General features: G+C 34.3%; 3 protein-coding genes and 1 long non-coding RNA gene across 5 annotated transcripts; 3 read left to right on the forward strand and 1 right to left on the reverse strand.

The window, feature by feature from the left end:
• LOC109348449 (ribokinase-like) lies at positions 49-7,203 on the forward strand. 2 transcript variants are annotated; one of them, XM_019588907.1, is made up of 12 exons: positions 49-200; positions 284-382; positions 1,024-1,113; positions 1,697-1,849; positions 2,668-2,720; positions 3,106-3,256; positions 3,636-3,746; positions 4,117-4,243; positions 4,398-4,495; positions 4,926-5,064; positions 5,344-5,396; positions 5,821-7,203. In XM_019588907.1, the coding sequence occupies exons 1-12, from the start codon at positions 123-125 to the stop codon at positions 5,902-5,904; spliced, it is 1,236 nt and encodes a 411-aa protein (XP_019444452.1). In that variant the 5' UTR covers positions 49-122; the 3' UTR covers positions 5,905-7,203. The 2 variants fall into 2 exon arrangements, with proteins under 2 accessions (XP_019444452.1, XP_019444453.1); XM_019588908.1 differs by lacking the exon at positions 284-382.
• Positions 2,865-4,932, reverse strand: LOC109348453. The gene is made up of 3 exons (XR_002107732.1): positions 4,733-4,932; positions 4,684-4,688; positions 2,865-2,874 (listed from the first exon to the last, which is right to left on the reverse strand). It is a non-coding gene; the product is annotated as an uncharacterized LOC109348453 (long non-coding RNA).
• On the forward strand, positions 8,952-11,269 carry LOC109348443 (xyloglucan galactosyltransferase MUR3-like). Its single transcript, XM_019588895.1, has one exon. It carries the CDS (start codon positions 9,198-9,200, stop codon positions 10,962-10,964), a length of 1,767 nt encoding a protein of 588 aa, XP_019444440.1. The 5' UTR covers positions 8,952-9,197; the 3' UTR covers positions 10,965-11,269.
• LOC109348442 (subtilisin-like protease SBT1.2) lies at positions 12,443-15,680 on the forward strand. Its single transcript, XM_019588894.1, has 3 exons — positions 12,443-12,857; positions 13,113-14,267; positions 14,739-15,680. The coding sequence occupies exons 1-3, from the start codon at positions 12,467-12,469 to the stop codon at positions 15,497-15,499; spliced, it is 2,307 nt and encodes a 768-aa protein (XP_019444439.1). The 5' UTR covers positions 12,443-12,466; the 3' UTR covers positions 15,500-15,680.

Below are 16,851 nucleotides of genomic sequence, written 5' to 3' on the forward strand. Positions count from 1 at the left end.
TTATTTTTAATTTAAGAAGAAGTAGAAGTACTTCATCACCCCCTTCACCAACCTCTCTATACTTCACTCTCTAGAATTGAACGGAACCACCACAAATCGCAACCCTTTCTTCCATTACAACAATGTTAAAGCCATCATTTCATTATCTTAACTCACCGCTACTGTTACCATTACCTTCTTCTCATTCCTTTACTTCTAAGGTATGATTTTCCGTTTTCTTCCCTTCATTTTGTTTCTGTTCGATTAGATTCTAATTTCTATGTTTTTACATATTTTGTTTCAGTTAATCTCGATCAGGTTTCGTCGCACCGCCAAAATTTCAATGTCGATGTCAACGTCTCACGACGCCGTTCCTCATCCTCCTCCGGAGAACCGCGTTGTTGTGCGTTTTGTTTTGTGTTTTCTCTGATGATTTGGTGGAATTTAGAACCCTTGAAAGTGAAAGAGATAGTTTGTGCTAGTGATTACTGTTAGAATTACACTAACAGTAATTTTAGTGAAATTACACAAGTCATTTTTCCATTTCTTATACCCACGACAAACCCGAGTTAATGTACATACATTAGACATATCACGTACAAATAGTATATGAGTCAATACATTTTCGTATACTATTTCGACACGTCTCCATATTATATAATGTTTCGTATACTATTTTAACTTACTTACACTTATCATATATTTCTCATGCAGGTAGTGAATGTAATGTATTTATATAAATTAGGGAGGTTTTCGTAGGTGTAAAGAATGGAGAGATGATTTATGTAATATCAATCAAACTCAGAGGTGTCACTATAATTTACTTTTATTATTATTATTAGAGTAATGAATCATTTTGATCCCTCCAAACTCTTTACTATATTGGTCCCTGGAATTTTGAATAACTAATTTTTGATACACTTTAGTCTTTGACTCATATTCACAATTTTCTATTTTGGTTTTTTATGTTTTATAGGATGAATTTGGTATAAGTGAATTTATAGCTACAAAAATGAGTATTCAAACTTATTATTATTGCTGCAGGTTGGATTTGGAATGACGACGGTGGATTTCTTAGCTACCGTTGATGGATTTCCGAACCCGGACGACAAGGTCCGAACAACCTCCTTCAAGGTATTGGCGTTCATAAAAGATGATATTTCTAAAGTTAGCATGTAAATTATAGAAATAATATAAAATGGTTATATTTATATAATTATTATTACATTTCTATCAATATATGTAGTAGTAAAATGGAAGATCTAGATGTAAAATGCTGTAGTATTCAGTTAGGCTTGGTTTGGTTCAACTGGCTGATAAACAAGCTGAAAGCTTTTAAATTAAGAGTTGAAAGGTGAAGGCTTAGCTGATAAGTGTAAAATGACAAAAGCCAATAGATAAGAAGCTACCTCTAGTAGCGTATTGATTATTAGTTTATATGCTTGTAGATTATTGAGAAAACCCCTTTACCAAATACTAATATGTAGCTTTTTAGTTGTAAAATAAGTTAATTGACTAGATTATAAGTTACTTGGTGATGTTACTAGACACACTTAGAGTGCCTGAAAATGTGCAGGCTTCTTATGATGCATTCTATACATTTTACATTTGGTTCATTGAATTCAATTTCCATGTAGTCTGTGTTTATTTTATATAGAAAAGTTAATCTGTGACTAATTTCCATTTGCATGCATGTGTTATGTTGTGTTTTTCGCAGGTTCAAGGAGGTGGAAATGCCGGTAATGCTATAACATGTGCTGCTCGGCTTGGCTTGAAACCCAAGCTCATCTCCAAGGTTGCAGATGATGCTCAAGGCATGGACATTTTGAACGAGCTACAAGCTGATGGTGTTGATACTTCATTTATTGTGGTAACATCAACTCTTACAATTCCTCTAATTTGTTGGGTTGTTTGATTATTTTGCTCTCTAAGTAAATCTGTTCTCATTTTTGCAAAGGTTTAAATGTGTTAGCATGCAATTTATCCGATTGTAATGCGTGTATTGTTTTTTCATTTGGGGGAATTACACTGATCTCTCCTGACTCCTAAGGGTTGACTTAATTTCCCTTGGGGGCACCTCTTAATTTAGAAACTACATGGACATCTCATCTTATGATGAATGATTATGTTGTAACTTGTAAAGAGTGTAAGTGTAATGATAGCATAAACATTAAGGAGTAAGTGTAATGTCAACATAAGCATCAAGTGACGTCATTGTAATTGTACAAAAGGAATGTCAAGTGTTATTAAGTGAAATCTGAAGGAAGATCAGTGTAATTTCACATTTTCTATTCTTAGCAACGACTTCCACGATTTTAAGCGATAAGTGATGTTTTACAACAACAAAATAAGAATTAAATTTTCCCATATTGTCACTCATATTTATTTTATGTGCTTCATTTGATTCAATTTGTAGGCTGGAACTGACTTAGATGCGTTTGTATGATAGGCTTCTGCCTATAACTGGAATGTCATCATCCCAATTCTATGTTATGCCTGCCCAAACACTTTTTTGTACGCTCAACGATAGAACCTTCTTCCATGACTATGTATTATGTGTATGCACCTTTAACATGATAATAAATTGTTGATGAAGAATTGTGAGACTTTAAAATTATGTGTATGAGCCTTAAACATTAAAATATTGGCCACTTTCTGAGTTCAAAGTTTCTTGCTTTCACTTTTCAGGTATCCAAGGGTGGTAGTTCAACATTTTCATATGTACTAATCGACAACCAAACGTAAGGCATTTACCATTATGTTTTGTCCATTATTTCCCACCATAACAAATGAGTGCTTTTCTTTAACAACCTGATTACTGATTCAAGGCTTAAAATAGCATGATCATATTAAGAAGAACTTCACATAACACAGTTTGATGATTGTATGCTTGAGCTCTAGGGTATTTCAGATTCATCAATGCCTCATATTTTTATTCATCATATTCTAAATATGGAATTATGCATAAAGGTGCATTTGTTTTTGTTACTTTTTAAAAATACTCATGCGAGTTCACTTTGAAAAATTTTCAACACCTCCCCATATATAATGTATTTCAATTATTTAGTCACATAACAACCTGTGAGTATGTTTTTATCGACAATACTTCTGCGTCAATACTTCCAGAAAAACTCGTACAAGTATTTACACCCCAGGAGAACCTCCCATGATGCCAGATGACTTGTCCCAGTCAACCTTATTATCTGCATTTGATGGAGCAAGATTAGTTTATTTTGATGGAATGTCTACTGAAACTGCTCTATTTGTTGCACAGGAGGTAATCACCATGTTACTTTTGCTTTGAGTTTCTAAACTATTCTAGAGTAATTTTTAAGGCACACATACTGGTAAAGGATAACTAACATTTATTTCTCAGTTGCCGCTTACAAATTTGTTCAAGATAGGGAATAGGACATAAAACCTCCCCCTTTTTAGGATTTGGGTTGTCCTGTAGGTCGGATTTTTATTCTTTTTATTTTGAACCCAGCTTGGAGAATGGGATCTATAAATTAGGATGGAAAGACTGAAAGAATACTTAACACACTTAGCCTGCATGAGCATGGTCTATCCTGGGTGCCTGGGGAGGAGTGAACTTTTGGAAGAAGTCGTTATCAACAATTCGGATTTAATTGTAGTCATTGAATTTTCAAGTACAGGCAGCTCGCAACAATATTCCTATTTTAGTGGAGGCAGAATCACCAAGGGAAGGATTGGATGAACTCCTGGGGCTGGCTGATTTTGCTGTATGCTCTGCGAGGTTTCCACAGGTAGTATGAGAAACTTATAACTCTTTCATCAACTTATGTATTAGCCTGCATGCATTTTGAATTTATTCGGACTACATAAGTTTGGATTGGTTAGTATGTTGAGAGTGGCATATCTGTTCGAAGACCTGTTTGAAAATACACTTTGTGTTGTTTTCGAGATTTCCTTCTTCTAAACATGCCAAATAAAAATGTCCCGTTTTTGTCATATTCACTGTACACTTACATTTTAACTGTTTTTTGTCATGTTCATGATGAATTTAAATTGCTTATTAGGTGTTGTGCTCCTCTAGTTACATGTTTAAATCTATGGTGCTGCTTATGTTTAGTCATTTTTGGTGTACTTTATTTGGGATTTGTCGGTGTATTTTAGGCTTGGACACAGGCACCATCTATCCCAAGTGCATTGGTTTCTATGCTTTTAAGATTGCCAAATATCAAATTTGTGATTGTGACTTTGGGTGAAGATGGATGTCTAATGTTGGAAAGAAGTGCAGATGGTAAATGCTCCACTGGCCTTTTAATCTCACTTTTTTTTTTTTTTTAAATTCTTGAAGGTTAGCATGATGCTGTATAATCAGTTATGATTTGCTTTTTTTCCCTTTTCAAGCAAGTATTTAGCTTAACATTCAAGTTTAATGCTCTTTTTGGCAGAGGATGCTGACCAAGAAGAAAGGGATGCAGAGAGTTTCTTAGAATTCTTATATAAAGGAAAAGATGATAGCTTGACTGTCCCAACCTGCATATCATCAGTAAAATATTGTTGAGCCTATAACTTCTACAATTTATATTTTATTTCGACATATATTGTTGAAAGTAGAATGGCAGGACCAAGTATAAAAAATCATACTTCTTTAGATCTTGGAGACTCATAGTTGATATCAAAGAACCTTGTCCTAAAAGATTCGCGCAATGCAAAAACATGCATGAAAGAAAAAACATATGCTTAAATATTAGGGTGTGTCTTTAAACCCGTATCTTTTGGTTACTTTCAAGTTTCAACAGAAGTATTCCATTTTCATTTTGCTTACTTTTTCTATATAACAGCAATCAATCTTTATCCCTCTGAGTGGAATCAGATAAATGGATCGACTCATTGATGCCAAGAATTGTGTTAATAATATTAAACCAACTCAGTAAAACACTTTTTCTCCTTTTATCTTTACTTAATGATTTTCCCAGGTGGCGACAAAATTGAAAGGAAAGGGAATAGGGACACTTTGTGGGAGATTCTTTATTGGAACTGCAGAGAAGATACCTGATTCTGAACTAGTTGATACAACTGGTGCTGGGGATGCATTTATTGGAGCCATTATTTATGGTAGGAGTATTCACTGGCCTAAGCTGATTTTTTAATTCTTTATCTAAGCATGTTAATTGAGAGATAAATCAGATTATTTGGGTTTTTTCATGGTTTGAAATTGATACTCTCCTAATAACTAATCAGAGTAAGCTCAGAGTACCAGGTGGACAGAAAAAAGAGCTCATATATGGTCCTCTGAGATTAAGATAGTAGTGAAGCTACCAAGAGTGACATTTGTGTTTACATTAGTTAAAAGGTTCAGGATACTGAATTATGCTCTCTGGCTTTTTTTTGTAGCTATCTGCGCAAACATGGCACCAGAGAAAATGTTACCATTCGCTGCTCAAGTGGTAAGTTTCCCTAAGGCTATGTTTGAATTGGTGAAAATGCACTGAAAGAAGCATAATGAAATGGAATAACACTTGGTATTATTGTTCGGATTTTTTTTCAAATAGGATGAAATCCAATGAAGCGTGTTGGAATGAATCCATTCAATACCTCTATTTTCTTCCCTCTCATTTTTATGTATGGGGTAAAATAAGATGGAACCAACATATTTTCACTTCATTCCATTATAAAATATCGAAATAATGATATGATTACATTGTTTCGTTCCACTCCATTCTACTCATCATTAAATATCCTATATATCTAAGTTTTTTATAAATAAAAAAGAAAAACTGCATTATTTAGAGTGTATTTGAAACTAAAGTTAGAAAATTGAATTATAATTTTTTCTTTTTGTGGGGGTTATTTTCTTGGTGATGACCGCAGGCAGCTTCCAAGTGTAGAGCTTTGGGAGCTCGAACTGGTCTTCCATATCGTACGGATCCACGCTTGGCATCCTTTCTACACTAGAGGCAACTAGTTGTATGCTGCATTCCACAAGCATGGATCGCTCCCAAAAATGAATCTTTTGATTCAGTATTCCCATCTAGCAAGCTTAACTCTCTTCCATCTCTGTTTACAGAGTGATCATGTTTACTTTGTGGTTACTTGTAGATGTCTTGTTGTAAGATGTATCGTATGGTTTGTAAAGAATCACGAGTTCAACCCGTATAGAGTTTCTTTGCTAACTATGGCCCGGCCTCACCCTTTCTCTGACATTGTCTTGGTCATCCTCCGGAGGGTTGTCGGGTGCTGTTAAACCAGGATGTTATTGGGGTGCCTTCCCCATTTGTAATTGCTTGGTGTCAATATAATTTTACATTTCTGGGCATCTCACTTGGAAATGTGGTTTACTATGTTTAGTAGAATGTTAGAATTTTTTTTACCCAGCTAAATAGGAATGTATCATTTGCAAAGGATATAGAAAATGAGTGTAATATCTATGCACGGTTGGTGTAAGGATTTATACACAGTCAGTATATCACCCGCCATTCATTTGTATTACTTTTTCAAAGAATCAATGATGATTAAGCATGAATGTTGGATGATGCAGTAACAACACTATATAGCTCATACGTAGTAGTTTGGCTTAAAATTTGATGATTCTCTTTTCCACTTGAGTGTCATTCAAGTCATTCCATTAGAATATTGAGTTTCCTTCAGTATGAGGGAACCTTTTATGTAATTTAACTTGCATATAAAAGGTGTAAAAGCCTTGAAAACTGAAATCATCAAATTTGATTAAATCTTATGCATACATAGATACCAAATGGAAGGAAGAGGTGACTCATGTTCACACTCTTTTCTTTGTTGATGACTGTCTCATGGACCCAAAAGCCAAGCATGGCTCGGTTGAATACATCAACTTGGATGGAAAAAATGTTGGTGCAACCATGCACTTGCACCACAGAAGCACCAAGTGTAAGCCAAAAAAAGATTGTGGTTGCATCAACATTTATGTAAACAACAATGTTCAGGGTATCTCAAATTCAGTGTTGCATGATAGTGAGGTAAAGATGAGAAACCCTGGAGTTAGTTTATACTTTGAAGACTTTAAGGTTGGTAAAGGAAATTCCAGATACAACAACACAAGTGTTTGTTGGAGGGACACACTTGGTTTTTGGCTTTTCATATTCATTTTGTTAGCTCTAATTCTGTTTTTTTTACTGCTGCTCTTCTCAACTAGAGTCATCATCATCATTATCTAAAATAGGGGTATGCTAAATTCATTTTTGAGCTATAGATAGAACTTTAATATATGACAATGTTATTTGTGTGTTGATATTTGATTTTTTGCATAGTTGTCTTTAATTTGTATTATCAATTATGTATAAGGAACTAATCTCTTTCGATATGCGTGATTGTTTCTCTAAACAAATGTCGCTTTCAAGAATTGAATTCTTGATCTTTTGGTCATCACAATGATCTAGCAAGGTTGTATATCACTAGACTATTGTCTTGTTGGTAATAAAGTCCCGAGTATGACTGCAGTGTTCCAACACCCAAAAATACTAATTAATGAATGTAGATTAAAATGGAAAGGGTTTAGATCTCTCGAGTAAGTAGCTTCAGGCTTGGATTGGGTCCTACAATTCATGTGTATAGAAAAAATATTTATCATTAGGAAGGATTGTTTTGACATCTGATTATATTCCAAGGGATTAGATATCTGTCTTCAACATATGGTTGTATTGATACTATCTTTCTTTAACCTGTATTCTGAACTATCAGAATGTTGAAATCATGATGTACTCTAGGCTAACAAACAAACTCTATATTTACACTACTTAACTTAAAAAAGACTTCAATGGGACAAGTAATCTCTATCCGTTGAAGTCATGTTATACTTGGTAGAAGTTAATGCAGAGCATCCAATTTTCATAGTCCAATATTTCCTTATGCAGGATCCTGCTTCAATGTGGTGTCAGAGTAAAACTTGTTTAGGGTGCCTAAGTTGGATCCTGCTTCATTGCTTAGTGCTCATGTAAATTTGTGGCTAAGTAACAAGTATTTGTAGTGTAATTTAAACAGTTTTCCTAATCATATTTATGGAAAATGAAAAACTTGACCATTAAGTTAATGATTTAAATTAAAAATTCATATTAGCAAATCCTGCAGCATTACACTTTGTTTTAGTTGATTTGAGATAATCTCACTCATTTTTTTCTTACTTCCAAGTAAATTGTGACAATTGATTGTTTAGCATTGTCTAAATTAGTTTTAAAATTTGAGCAAATCGTGTATTTTATTCGATCATTGTACAACTTTTTAAACTTTAATGCATCAATGTGATACTTTCAAGAATAATTATTAATTGGGAATGGTAGTTTGTGATTGTTTATTAGGTAAATGAAAATCATTGGATCCTTGTACTTATTGTCCCCTTTTGCACATTAATGATCATTTAATTAATTGATGGAAGTTGTTTTAACTTAGAGGGGGAAAAATGTATGCATCCAAAGTTTGAGTTTTATACCCGTAAATTATTAATTATTCATGTTTAATTATTATTAACTCTTCCGGAAAAAAAAATAACACGGACGAATGATACATTGAATGTGTAACTCTTTACAATTTATAATGCATACACTCTTTAACTTAAACAAAGTTTTTCAATTGAGTTTCTTTGGTTTCTACCTCTATTCTCGCACTTGAGGTAATTTTCGAGTTGGGAATATCTACAAGTATGTGAAGCTAATTCTCTTAAAGAGTCCATCTATAAGACTCGAACTCAAGACATTACTTAATGAGATCAAACATGTACCACTTGAACCAAATTTGAATCTTTCAAAACATAGTTAGATGAAATATTTATTCTTAACAAATATATTATAATGTTGTGGCAATAAGTCCATCTACCAGACTCAAATTCAAATCTTGCTTAAAGGAATCAAGCAAATATGTACCATTTGAACCAACATTTGTTAATTTTTTTTTTTTCAATGGTAGTCATTCTTAAAAATATATATTATAATGTTGTGGCAACAACACACTTTCAGTTTTTAGTTACACCCAAACAGAAACAAACTAGTCTCTGATCTCATGTTATAGTTTGATGTTTCCACCGACCTTGCCACCTTTCATTTTCTGTTCTGAAACTCATCAAATCTTCCAACTTTTCTTCAATCTCAAGTAACCCATTTCTCTTATTATCACACTTCTTTATTCACCCTTCCAATCCCATTCTCAAAATCTCATTTTTCACCCCATTTTCTCTATATTGTTTCAATTCCTATGATCAATGAATCACCAATTCAAATGAAATGAGACAAAATATTCTGTCATTCCAAATGGAGAAAGGAGCATCCAAATATCCTAATTCCCGAATCTGCTTCCTTGTTTCCCTCTCTGCATTCTTTTGGTTCTTCCTCTTCTATTTCCATTTCATGGTCCTCAACAACAACAACATCAAGATCAACAACAAAAACAGCATTGTTGATGAATCCAAAATTTTACATTTAGACCATGTTTCAAAAACACATTTTGAATCCACCCCTTCTCATGTAACCAATGGAAATCAACTAATTGATGGAAATCCGAACGTGGGGTTGTCTGATTTGAATAAACAAACACCTACAAAGGAAAAAAAATTCACCTTTATGAAGGCACTTAGAACTTCTGAAAATAAGAGTGACCCTTGTGGAGGAAGGTATATCTATGTGCATGATCTTCCTTCTAGGTTCAATGAGGACATGTTGAAGGAGTGCAAAAGTTTGAGTCTTTGGACCAATATGTGCAAGTTCATCACCAATGCTGGTCTTGGTCCACCCCTTGAAAAAGATAACAACACTGAAGGTGTTTTCTCTGAGACTGGTTGGTATGCTACTAACCAATTTGCTGTTGATGTTATTTTCAGTAATAGGATGAAGCAATATGAATGTTTGACTAGTGATTCTTCTATTGCTGCTGCTATATTTGTACCATTTTATGCTGGATTTGACATTGCGCGTTATCTTTGGGGTTATAACATTTCAATGAGGGATGCTGCTTCACTTAGTCTTGTTGATTGGTTAACGAAGAAGCCGGAATGGGAAATTATGAATGGGAGGGATCATTTTCTTGTTGGTGGTAGGATAACTTGGGATTTCAGGAGATTGAGTGAGGAAGAATCAGATTGGGGGAATAAGCTTTTGTTTTTACCTGCTGCTAAGAATATGTCAATGCTTGTGGTTGAATCTAGTCCTTGGAATGCAAACGATTTCGGGATTCCATATCCAACCTATTTCCATCCTGCAAAAGATGGTGATGTGTTCATCTGGCAGGATAGGATGAGGAATTTGGAGAGGAAGTGGCTTTTCTCCTTCGCTGGAGCGCCACGTCCTGACAATCCTAAATCGATTAGGGGCAAGTTAATTGAGCAATGCAAGAGGTCAAAGGTTGGTAAGCTATTGGAGTGTGATTTTGGTGAAAGCAAATGCCATTCTCCAAGCAGCATAATGCAAATGTTTCAAAGTTCCGTTTTCTGCCTTCAACCGCAAGGTGATTCATATACGCGAAGATCTGCTTTCGATTCAATGTTGGCTGGATGTATACCTGTGTTCTTTCATCCAGGTTCAGCATATACACAATATTCATGGCATCTTCCTAAGAACTATATGAAGTATTCTGTTTTCATTCCAGAGAACGATATCCGTAAGAGGAATGTTAGCATAGAGGAAAAGCTTAGGCAGATATCTATAGAGCAAGTGAAGATCATGAGAGAGGAAGTTATTAGTCTCATTCCGAGACTAGTGTATGCCGATCCTCGCTCTAAGTTAGAAACTCTTAAAGATGCATTCGATGTTTCTGTACAAGCAGTGATCGACAAGGTTACCAATTTAAGGAAGGATATTGTTGAAAATCGCGAAGATAAAAACTTGATTGAGGAGAATAGTTGGAAATATGCATTGTTGGATAAGGGACAAGGAGAAGTTGGACCTCATGAATGGGATCCTTTCTTCTCCAAACAAAATGATGACAATGGAGATTTCGGCAATTCAACTTCTGAAGCTGCAAAACAATCTTCAAAAAATGAGCAAAAAAGTCATTGATGATTCATGAAGGGGAAGTGCATATTGCAGCTGCAGGTTTGTGAAATATGTTCTTCTAGTGAGGAATGCAGACTCAAATGATTTCCATGAATTAAGGAAGAATTGAAGGTACAGAATAATTGGAGACTCAAATGAATCATGCTATCAACTTTGTCATTGAAAACCTTCCATTGGAGAAATATTCTTTGCTTTTCTACTGTTTTGTTATATAGTTTTTTTCTTTCTTATTTCCATAATATGAATTCTCCTTAGTGGTTCCTAGATGTATTATTATTATTCAAGGTTTAATAATTTCTTTGACACAGCATTTTAATAGAAACTCGCCTTTCTTTTTGTTTTGTAAGTTGTAACACTAAATATACAAAGTGTTACATTATATTTTATTCTAGTAACATTATACAAACAGAACCAATAAAACATTCATAATATTTTAAAAATTTAATCATAAACAATAACATCAAAGGTATAAACACAGTTAAACTGTGTTAAATTAGTGACCTTCATTCATGATTATTATGGACACACAAACATTATTTTTGAGGAGTACTTTAGTATTGTATTATGCTGTTCATAAACCATAAATATCATTAGCTAGGGAAATTATTATGTCAAACTTCTTTTTGCATGGTGCAATTATTGTTAATTCAAAAGTGATGTGAGATTGTAGTATTCATGCAAGAATATGAGGATATCATTACCTTCAAGATTCAAACTTATGTATAAATCAATGTTGGAACATTAAATTATTAAATTATGTTTAATTGGTTTAAACGGTTAAACTGACCGGTCCGACTGATTTCATATATAATTTATCATTTTTATCTATAAATATATAATTATATATAAATACAAAATTTTATATAATATAATTATATTGAAATAATATTTTTCTATTTTTTTTTGAACCGGAGTAAAACAAAACATTAGAATAGTATTTTATTTTATTTTAAATTTTAAGTGATCCGATTCACATCTCGAGTTATTGCGGTTAAACCAAGTTTAAATGGTCGGACCGGAATTTCTCTGGTTCAAAGCATTACAACCCCTATTCGGTTAAGACTAAAAACTAGTGTCATCTTTAATTCCAGTTAGCAGTTAAACCAGTCGGATGGCATAATCCGGTCCGATTATCACAACACTGATATAAACTTTATCAGATTTAACATTTTTTTCTATTGCACATCCTGCACGTGAGACAGAGGAGATGGAGCCACACATAGAGCGTGCATGCATGCATGTTTGTTTCATAAATGAATGCAAAATGTTGAAACCAAAATAAGAAACAAAGATTTCACAGTGCTTAGTATTATTGTATTAAAGCTAAACCAAAACATCTCGTGACACTTTGAGTTACAACCTTGTACTCATTCTTCACTTTCTCTCTTACTTCAACAAAAGATCCTCGTGATCAAGAGCTCTTATTTTTCAACAACACCTTCAAATACCCCTCCAAATCATGCATCATTCAACACATTCTCTTCTTCCTACTACTACTACAAACAATGGAATCTTTATCCAAATTTATACTCTTTTTCTTCACTTTATACACCCTTATTCTTACTACTATTACTACAACTATCCATGCACAATCTCTTCAAACTTACATAATTCAACTACACCCTCATGGCATAACTAGTTCTATGTTTACTTCTAAGCTCAATTGGCATCTTTCATTCATACAACAAACCATTTCATCTGATCATGAACCTTCTTCTCGCCTTCTATACTCTTATCGTACCGCGATGGATGGTTTTGCAGCTCAATTAACTGAGTCTGAGGTGGAGTACTTGAAAAAGTTGCCTGATGTTATCTCCATTAGGCCTGATAAGCAGGTTCAGATTCACACCACCTATTCTTACAAGTTCCTAGGACTCAACTCAGCAAGAGAAAATGGTTGGTATTCATATGCTACTCACACTTCTAAAGGGTTGTCATTTTTACACTCAAATAGGATATTTTTGTATGTCTATATATCTTTATAACCATTTTCATTACATAGAAAATTGTTGGCATTTATATAGGACTAATACTTCAAAAGGGTTGTCAATATCTTGGTGTATATATCTTTCAATTATTTTATGAATTTTCATATGATCAATGTATTTGTGTTGTATCATATCTGTCTTATATTTGTAATTGTGCTTCTAGGTTGGTATCAATCTGGATTCGGACGAGGAACTATAATTGGAGTGCTTGATACTGGAGTGTGGCCAGAGAGTCCTAGCTTCAATGATCATGGGATGCCTCCAATTCCAAGGAAATGGAAGGGTATATGCCAATCAGGACAGGCCTTTAACTCTTCCAATTGCAACCGAAAACTCATTGGTGCAAGGTACTTTACCAAAGGCCATCTTGCAGTATCACCTTCAAGAATTCCAGAGTATCTTTCTCCAAGAGACTCCTCAGGCCATGGCACACACACTTCATCAACTGCTGGTGGCGTTCCGGTGCCGATGGCTAGTGTGCTTGGTTATGCAGAAGGTGTTGCAAGAGGAATGGCTCCTGGTGCACACATTGCAGTGTACAAAGTGTGCTGGTTTAATGGCTGCTATAACTCGGACATCATGGCTGCAATGGATGTAGCAATAAGAGATGGTGTGGATATTCTATCTTTATCACTAGGTGGATTTCCAGTGCCTCTATTTGATGATAGCATTGCCATTGGAAGTTTTAGAGCAATGGAACATGGGATTTCAGTTATATGTGCTGCAGGGAACAATGGACCAACAGAAATGTCTGTTGCCAATGAAGCTCCTTGGATTAACACTGTTGGTGCAAGCACTATGGATAGGAACTTTCCAGCAATAGTTCACATGGGAAATGGACAAATTCTCTATGGAGAATCAATGTATCCAATGAGCAAGCTACTGAGCATTGGCAAGGAGCTTGAGCTTGTTTATCTGACAGACGCCGAAACCGAGAGCCAATTTTGCCTAAGAGGGTCTCTTCCAAGGGAGAAAGTTAAAGGCAAAATGGTGGTGTGTGATAGAGGTGTGAATGGAAGAGCAGAGAAGGGTCAAGTTGTGAAGGAAGCAGGTGGTGCTGCTATGATTTTAGCAAACACTGTGATAAACTTGGAAGAGGATTCAGTTGACGTTCATATATTGCCAGCAACTTTGGTAGGCTTTGATGAATCAGTCACATTAAAGGCTTACATAAACTCCACAATGAAGCCTCTTGCTAGAATTGAGTTTGGAGGAACTGTGATAGGAAAGTCTAGAGCTCCAGCAGTGGCAATATTTTCAGCTAGAGGACCAAGTTTTACAAATCCTTCAATCCTCAAACCAGATGTTATAGCACCAGGTAGTTATATATATGTTGTAGCATTTTTTATGAGCTTTGCTATTTTCTTCTATCAATCCTCCTAAGACTAAATAAAGAAAGAAAAAACACTCAATAGTCAATACCCTCTTTATTTAGTAGGAGGAGGATATAGAACTGTTTTTTTCTTATATACATTTGAACATCACTTATCACAACTAATTTACAATGATTGAACCTTATTACCAACGGGTATTGGTTCAAGTGGTATATGCTTGATTTCCCTTAAGCAAGATCACAGGTTTAAGTCTTGTGGATGAAAAAAATACCCGCTGGGAGAGTTAGTCCCACATACCTGTAGATGTTCCCGGCTCGGACATGATTGCCTCCTGTTGGGAAACCAAAAAAAAGACTTATGTTATTCCAGCAAAAGTGTGAAAAGTTGTGTTGACAAAAGTAGTGTGAGATTAACATTTTTCTATATTTGGCCTATGGATTTGTCCTTGTTTCCAGGTGTGAACATCATTGCTGCATGGCCTCAAAACCTTGGTCCTACAGGCCTAGCAGAAGATACTAGAAGAGTGAACTTCTCAGTGATGTCTGGTACCTCAATGTCATGTCCTCATGTAAGTGGAATCTCTGCTCTCATTCATTCAGCTCATCCAAGATGGACACCAGCAGCTATCAAATCAGCAATCATGACAACAGCTGAGGTAACTGACCGCATCGGAAGACCGATACTCGACGAAGATAAACCAGCAGGACCTTTTGCCTTAGGAGCTGGACATGTGAATCCACAAAGAGCATTAAACCCAGGCCTGATCTATGACATTATGCCAAATGATTACATCAACCACCTTTGCAGCATTGGTTATACAAGGTCAGAGATATTCAGTATAACTCATAGAAATGTGAGTTGCAATGATATCATGAAGATTAATAGAGGCTTCAGCCTTAACTATCCATCAATATCAGTAATGTTCAAGCATGGAATGAGAACAAATGTGATCAGAAGGAGAGTAACAAATGTTGGAAGTGCTAACTCCATTTACTCAGTGGAAGTTGTGGCACCAGAAGGAGTAAAAGTGATAGTAAAACCAAAGAGGTTGGTTTTTAAGCAAATAAATCAAAGCTTGGGTTACAAGGTATGGTTTATATCAAGAAAAAGTGCTGATATAATGAACTATGCACAAGGGAGTTTGACATGGATACACACTCAAAATGGTTCTTACAGAGTTAGAAGCCCAATTGTAGTGACTTGGAAATCAAGATAAGCAGAGTACTATTACAACCATTGTTCAAAACTTTGGCTTAGACCATATTTTATGATCATTGTTATTGGTTCAACAACTTTATATGTAGCAGAGTTTTTGTTACTGAAAACTCTTAGAAGGGATATTAAATGTTAGCACATTTATAAATTCTAATAAATGGTGGTGCCAAGTTTAGTCAAAACTACATGCCTCTTGGGTAACGAACTAATATCTTTCAGGGTTCGTGATTTTTCCTCTCAATAAGTATCTTTCACATGAATTAAAAAACCGATTTTACATGTTGTGCAGGATGAGTTTAAGTTTGAAATGAAATAAAATCTTGTAGACATGGAATGAAATTAATGTAGATTAATGTAGGCGTGTGAAGTTTGAATAATACTCTCCATGCCCCCTCTATTGTATTAAGTTGTAATCTATATAAAGGGTATGTGTATGAAAATATATTATTAACATAACATATAGTAATTTTGTGATAAGTAAAGATGGTCCTAATGTTACATGTTTATATTGGATTCCCTGTGGTTATATTTATACTGGCGATCTTAGCGTTATGTTGTATATGGTGTGCTCCACCTCCTAATCCTACTCCTTTGTCTTCTCCTTCGAATTCCGTTTAATTGTACAACAATAACTAAGCTTTTATTTTCGATCGATTCTACCATATCTTATGTTAAGTTACTTAGTTATTTTAGTATTTTTTTTTTGTTTTAAGTGTTTTTGGGCTGCAAAATAAGTGACTTTATATTGATTTGAAACATACAATATTTGATTTTGCAATTATACATATTTACAATAAAATTAATTGCGATTATACATATTTGATTTTGATGTAACTCACCCCTCTCTAATGATTTCATTAGAGACACTAAACTTTGTAAAATGCCAAATCTCATTTAAGGATTCCACTAACAAAATTGGACTATAATCATAAAATAACTTGCTTTTACTCATAGCATCCTAAAAAAACAAAACATAAAACATCAATTTCACAACAAAAATATTAAATATATAAGATAGACATGATTGAAGCAATGTATCTCAAGAAAAAATTGTGTCGAGAATGAAATATGATTGAAGCAATATTAAATATGTAGAGTAAATATAATTGAAGCAATGAAATAGCAATGTATCCCATTTTTAAAAGAAAATACTTAAAAAATCATCATAAAATAAATGAAATAAAGCAAGTAATTTTAAAAAAACTTGAAAGAATATGATAATTTATATTGATAGGAAATAAAATTATTAACTTTGACAATATCTAAATATATTGTAAGTGGCGAATAATTCCATATAAGGAGTATAATGGTACTACATGTAAGAGAAAAAAACTATATCCTTAATTTATATTT

The sequence above is a fragment of the Lupinus angustifolius genome, chromosome LG05 (assembly GCF_001865875.1).
Source record: "Lupinus angustifolius cultivar Tanjil chromosome LG05, LupAngTanjil_v1.0, whole genome shotgun sequence".
NCBI classification, from domain to species: domain Eukaryota; kingdom Viridiplantae; phylum Streptophyta; class Magnoliopsida; order Fabales; family Fabaceae; genus Lupinus; species Lupinus angustifolius.

Bases quoted from the DNA above. Each gene is read 5' to 3' on its own strand.
- LOC109348442 (XM_019588894.1), top strand. From the start codon at position 12,467: ATGGAATCTTTATCCAAATTTATACTCTTTTTCTTCACTTTATACACC. The intron at 12,858-13,112 runs GTTGGTATTCAT...TTGTGCTTCTAG, and splicing joins CAACTCAGCAAGAGAAAATG to GTTGGTATCAATCTGGATTC. The intron at 14,268-14,738 runs GTAGTTATATAT...CCTTGTTTCCAG, and splicing joins ACCAGATGTTATAGCACCAG to GTGTGAACATCATTGCTGCA.
- LOC109348443 (XM_019588895.1), top strand. From the start codon at position 9,198: ATGAGACAAAATATTCTGTCATTCCAAATGGAGAAAGGAGCATCCAAA.
- LOC109348449 (XM_019588907.1), top strand. From the start codon at position 123: ATGTTAAAGCCATCATTTCATTATCTTAACTCACCGCTACTGTTACCA. The intron at 3,257-3,635 runs GTAATCACCATG...TTTCAAGTACAG, and splicing joins CTCTATTTGTTGCACAGGAG to GCAGCTCGCAACAATATTCC. The intron at 3,747-4,116 runs GTAGTATGAGAA...GGTGTATTTTAG, and splicing joins GCTCTGCGAGGTTTCCACAG to GCTTGGACACAGGCACCATC.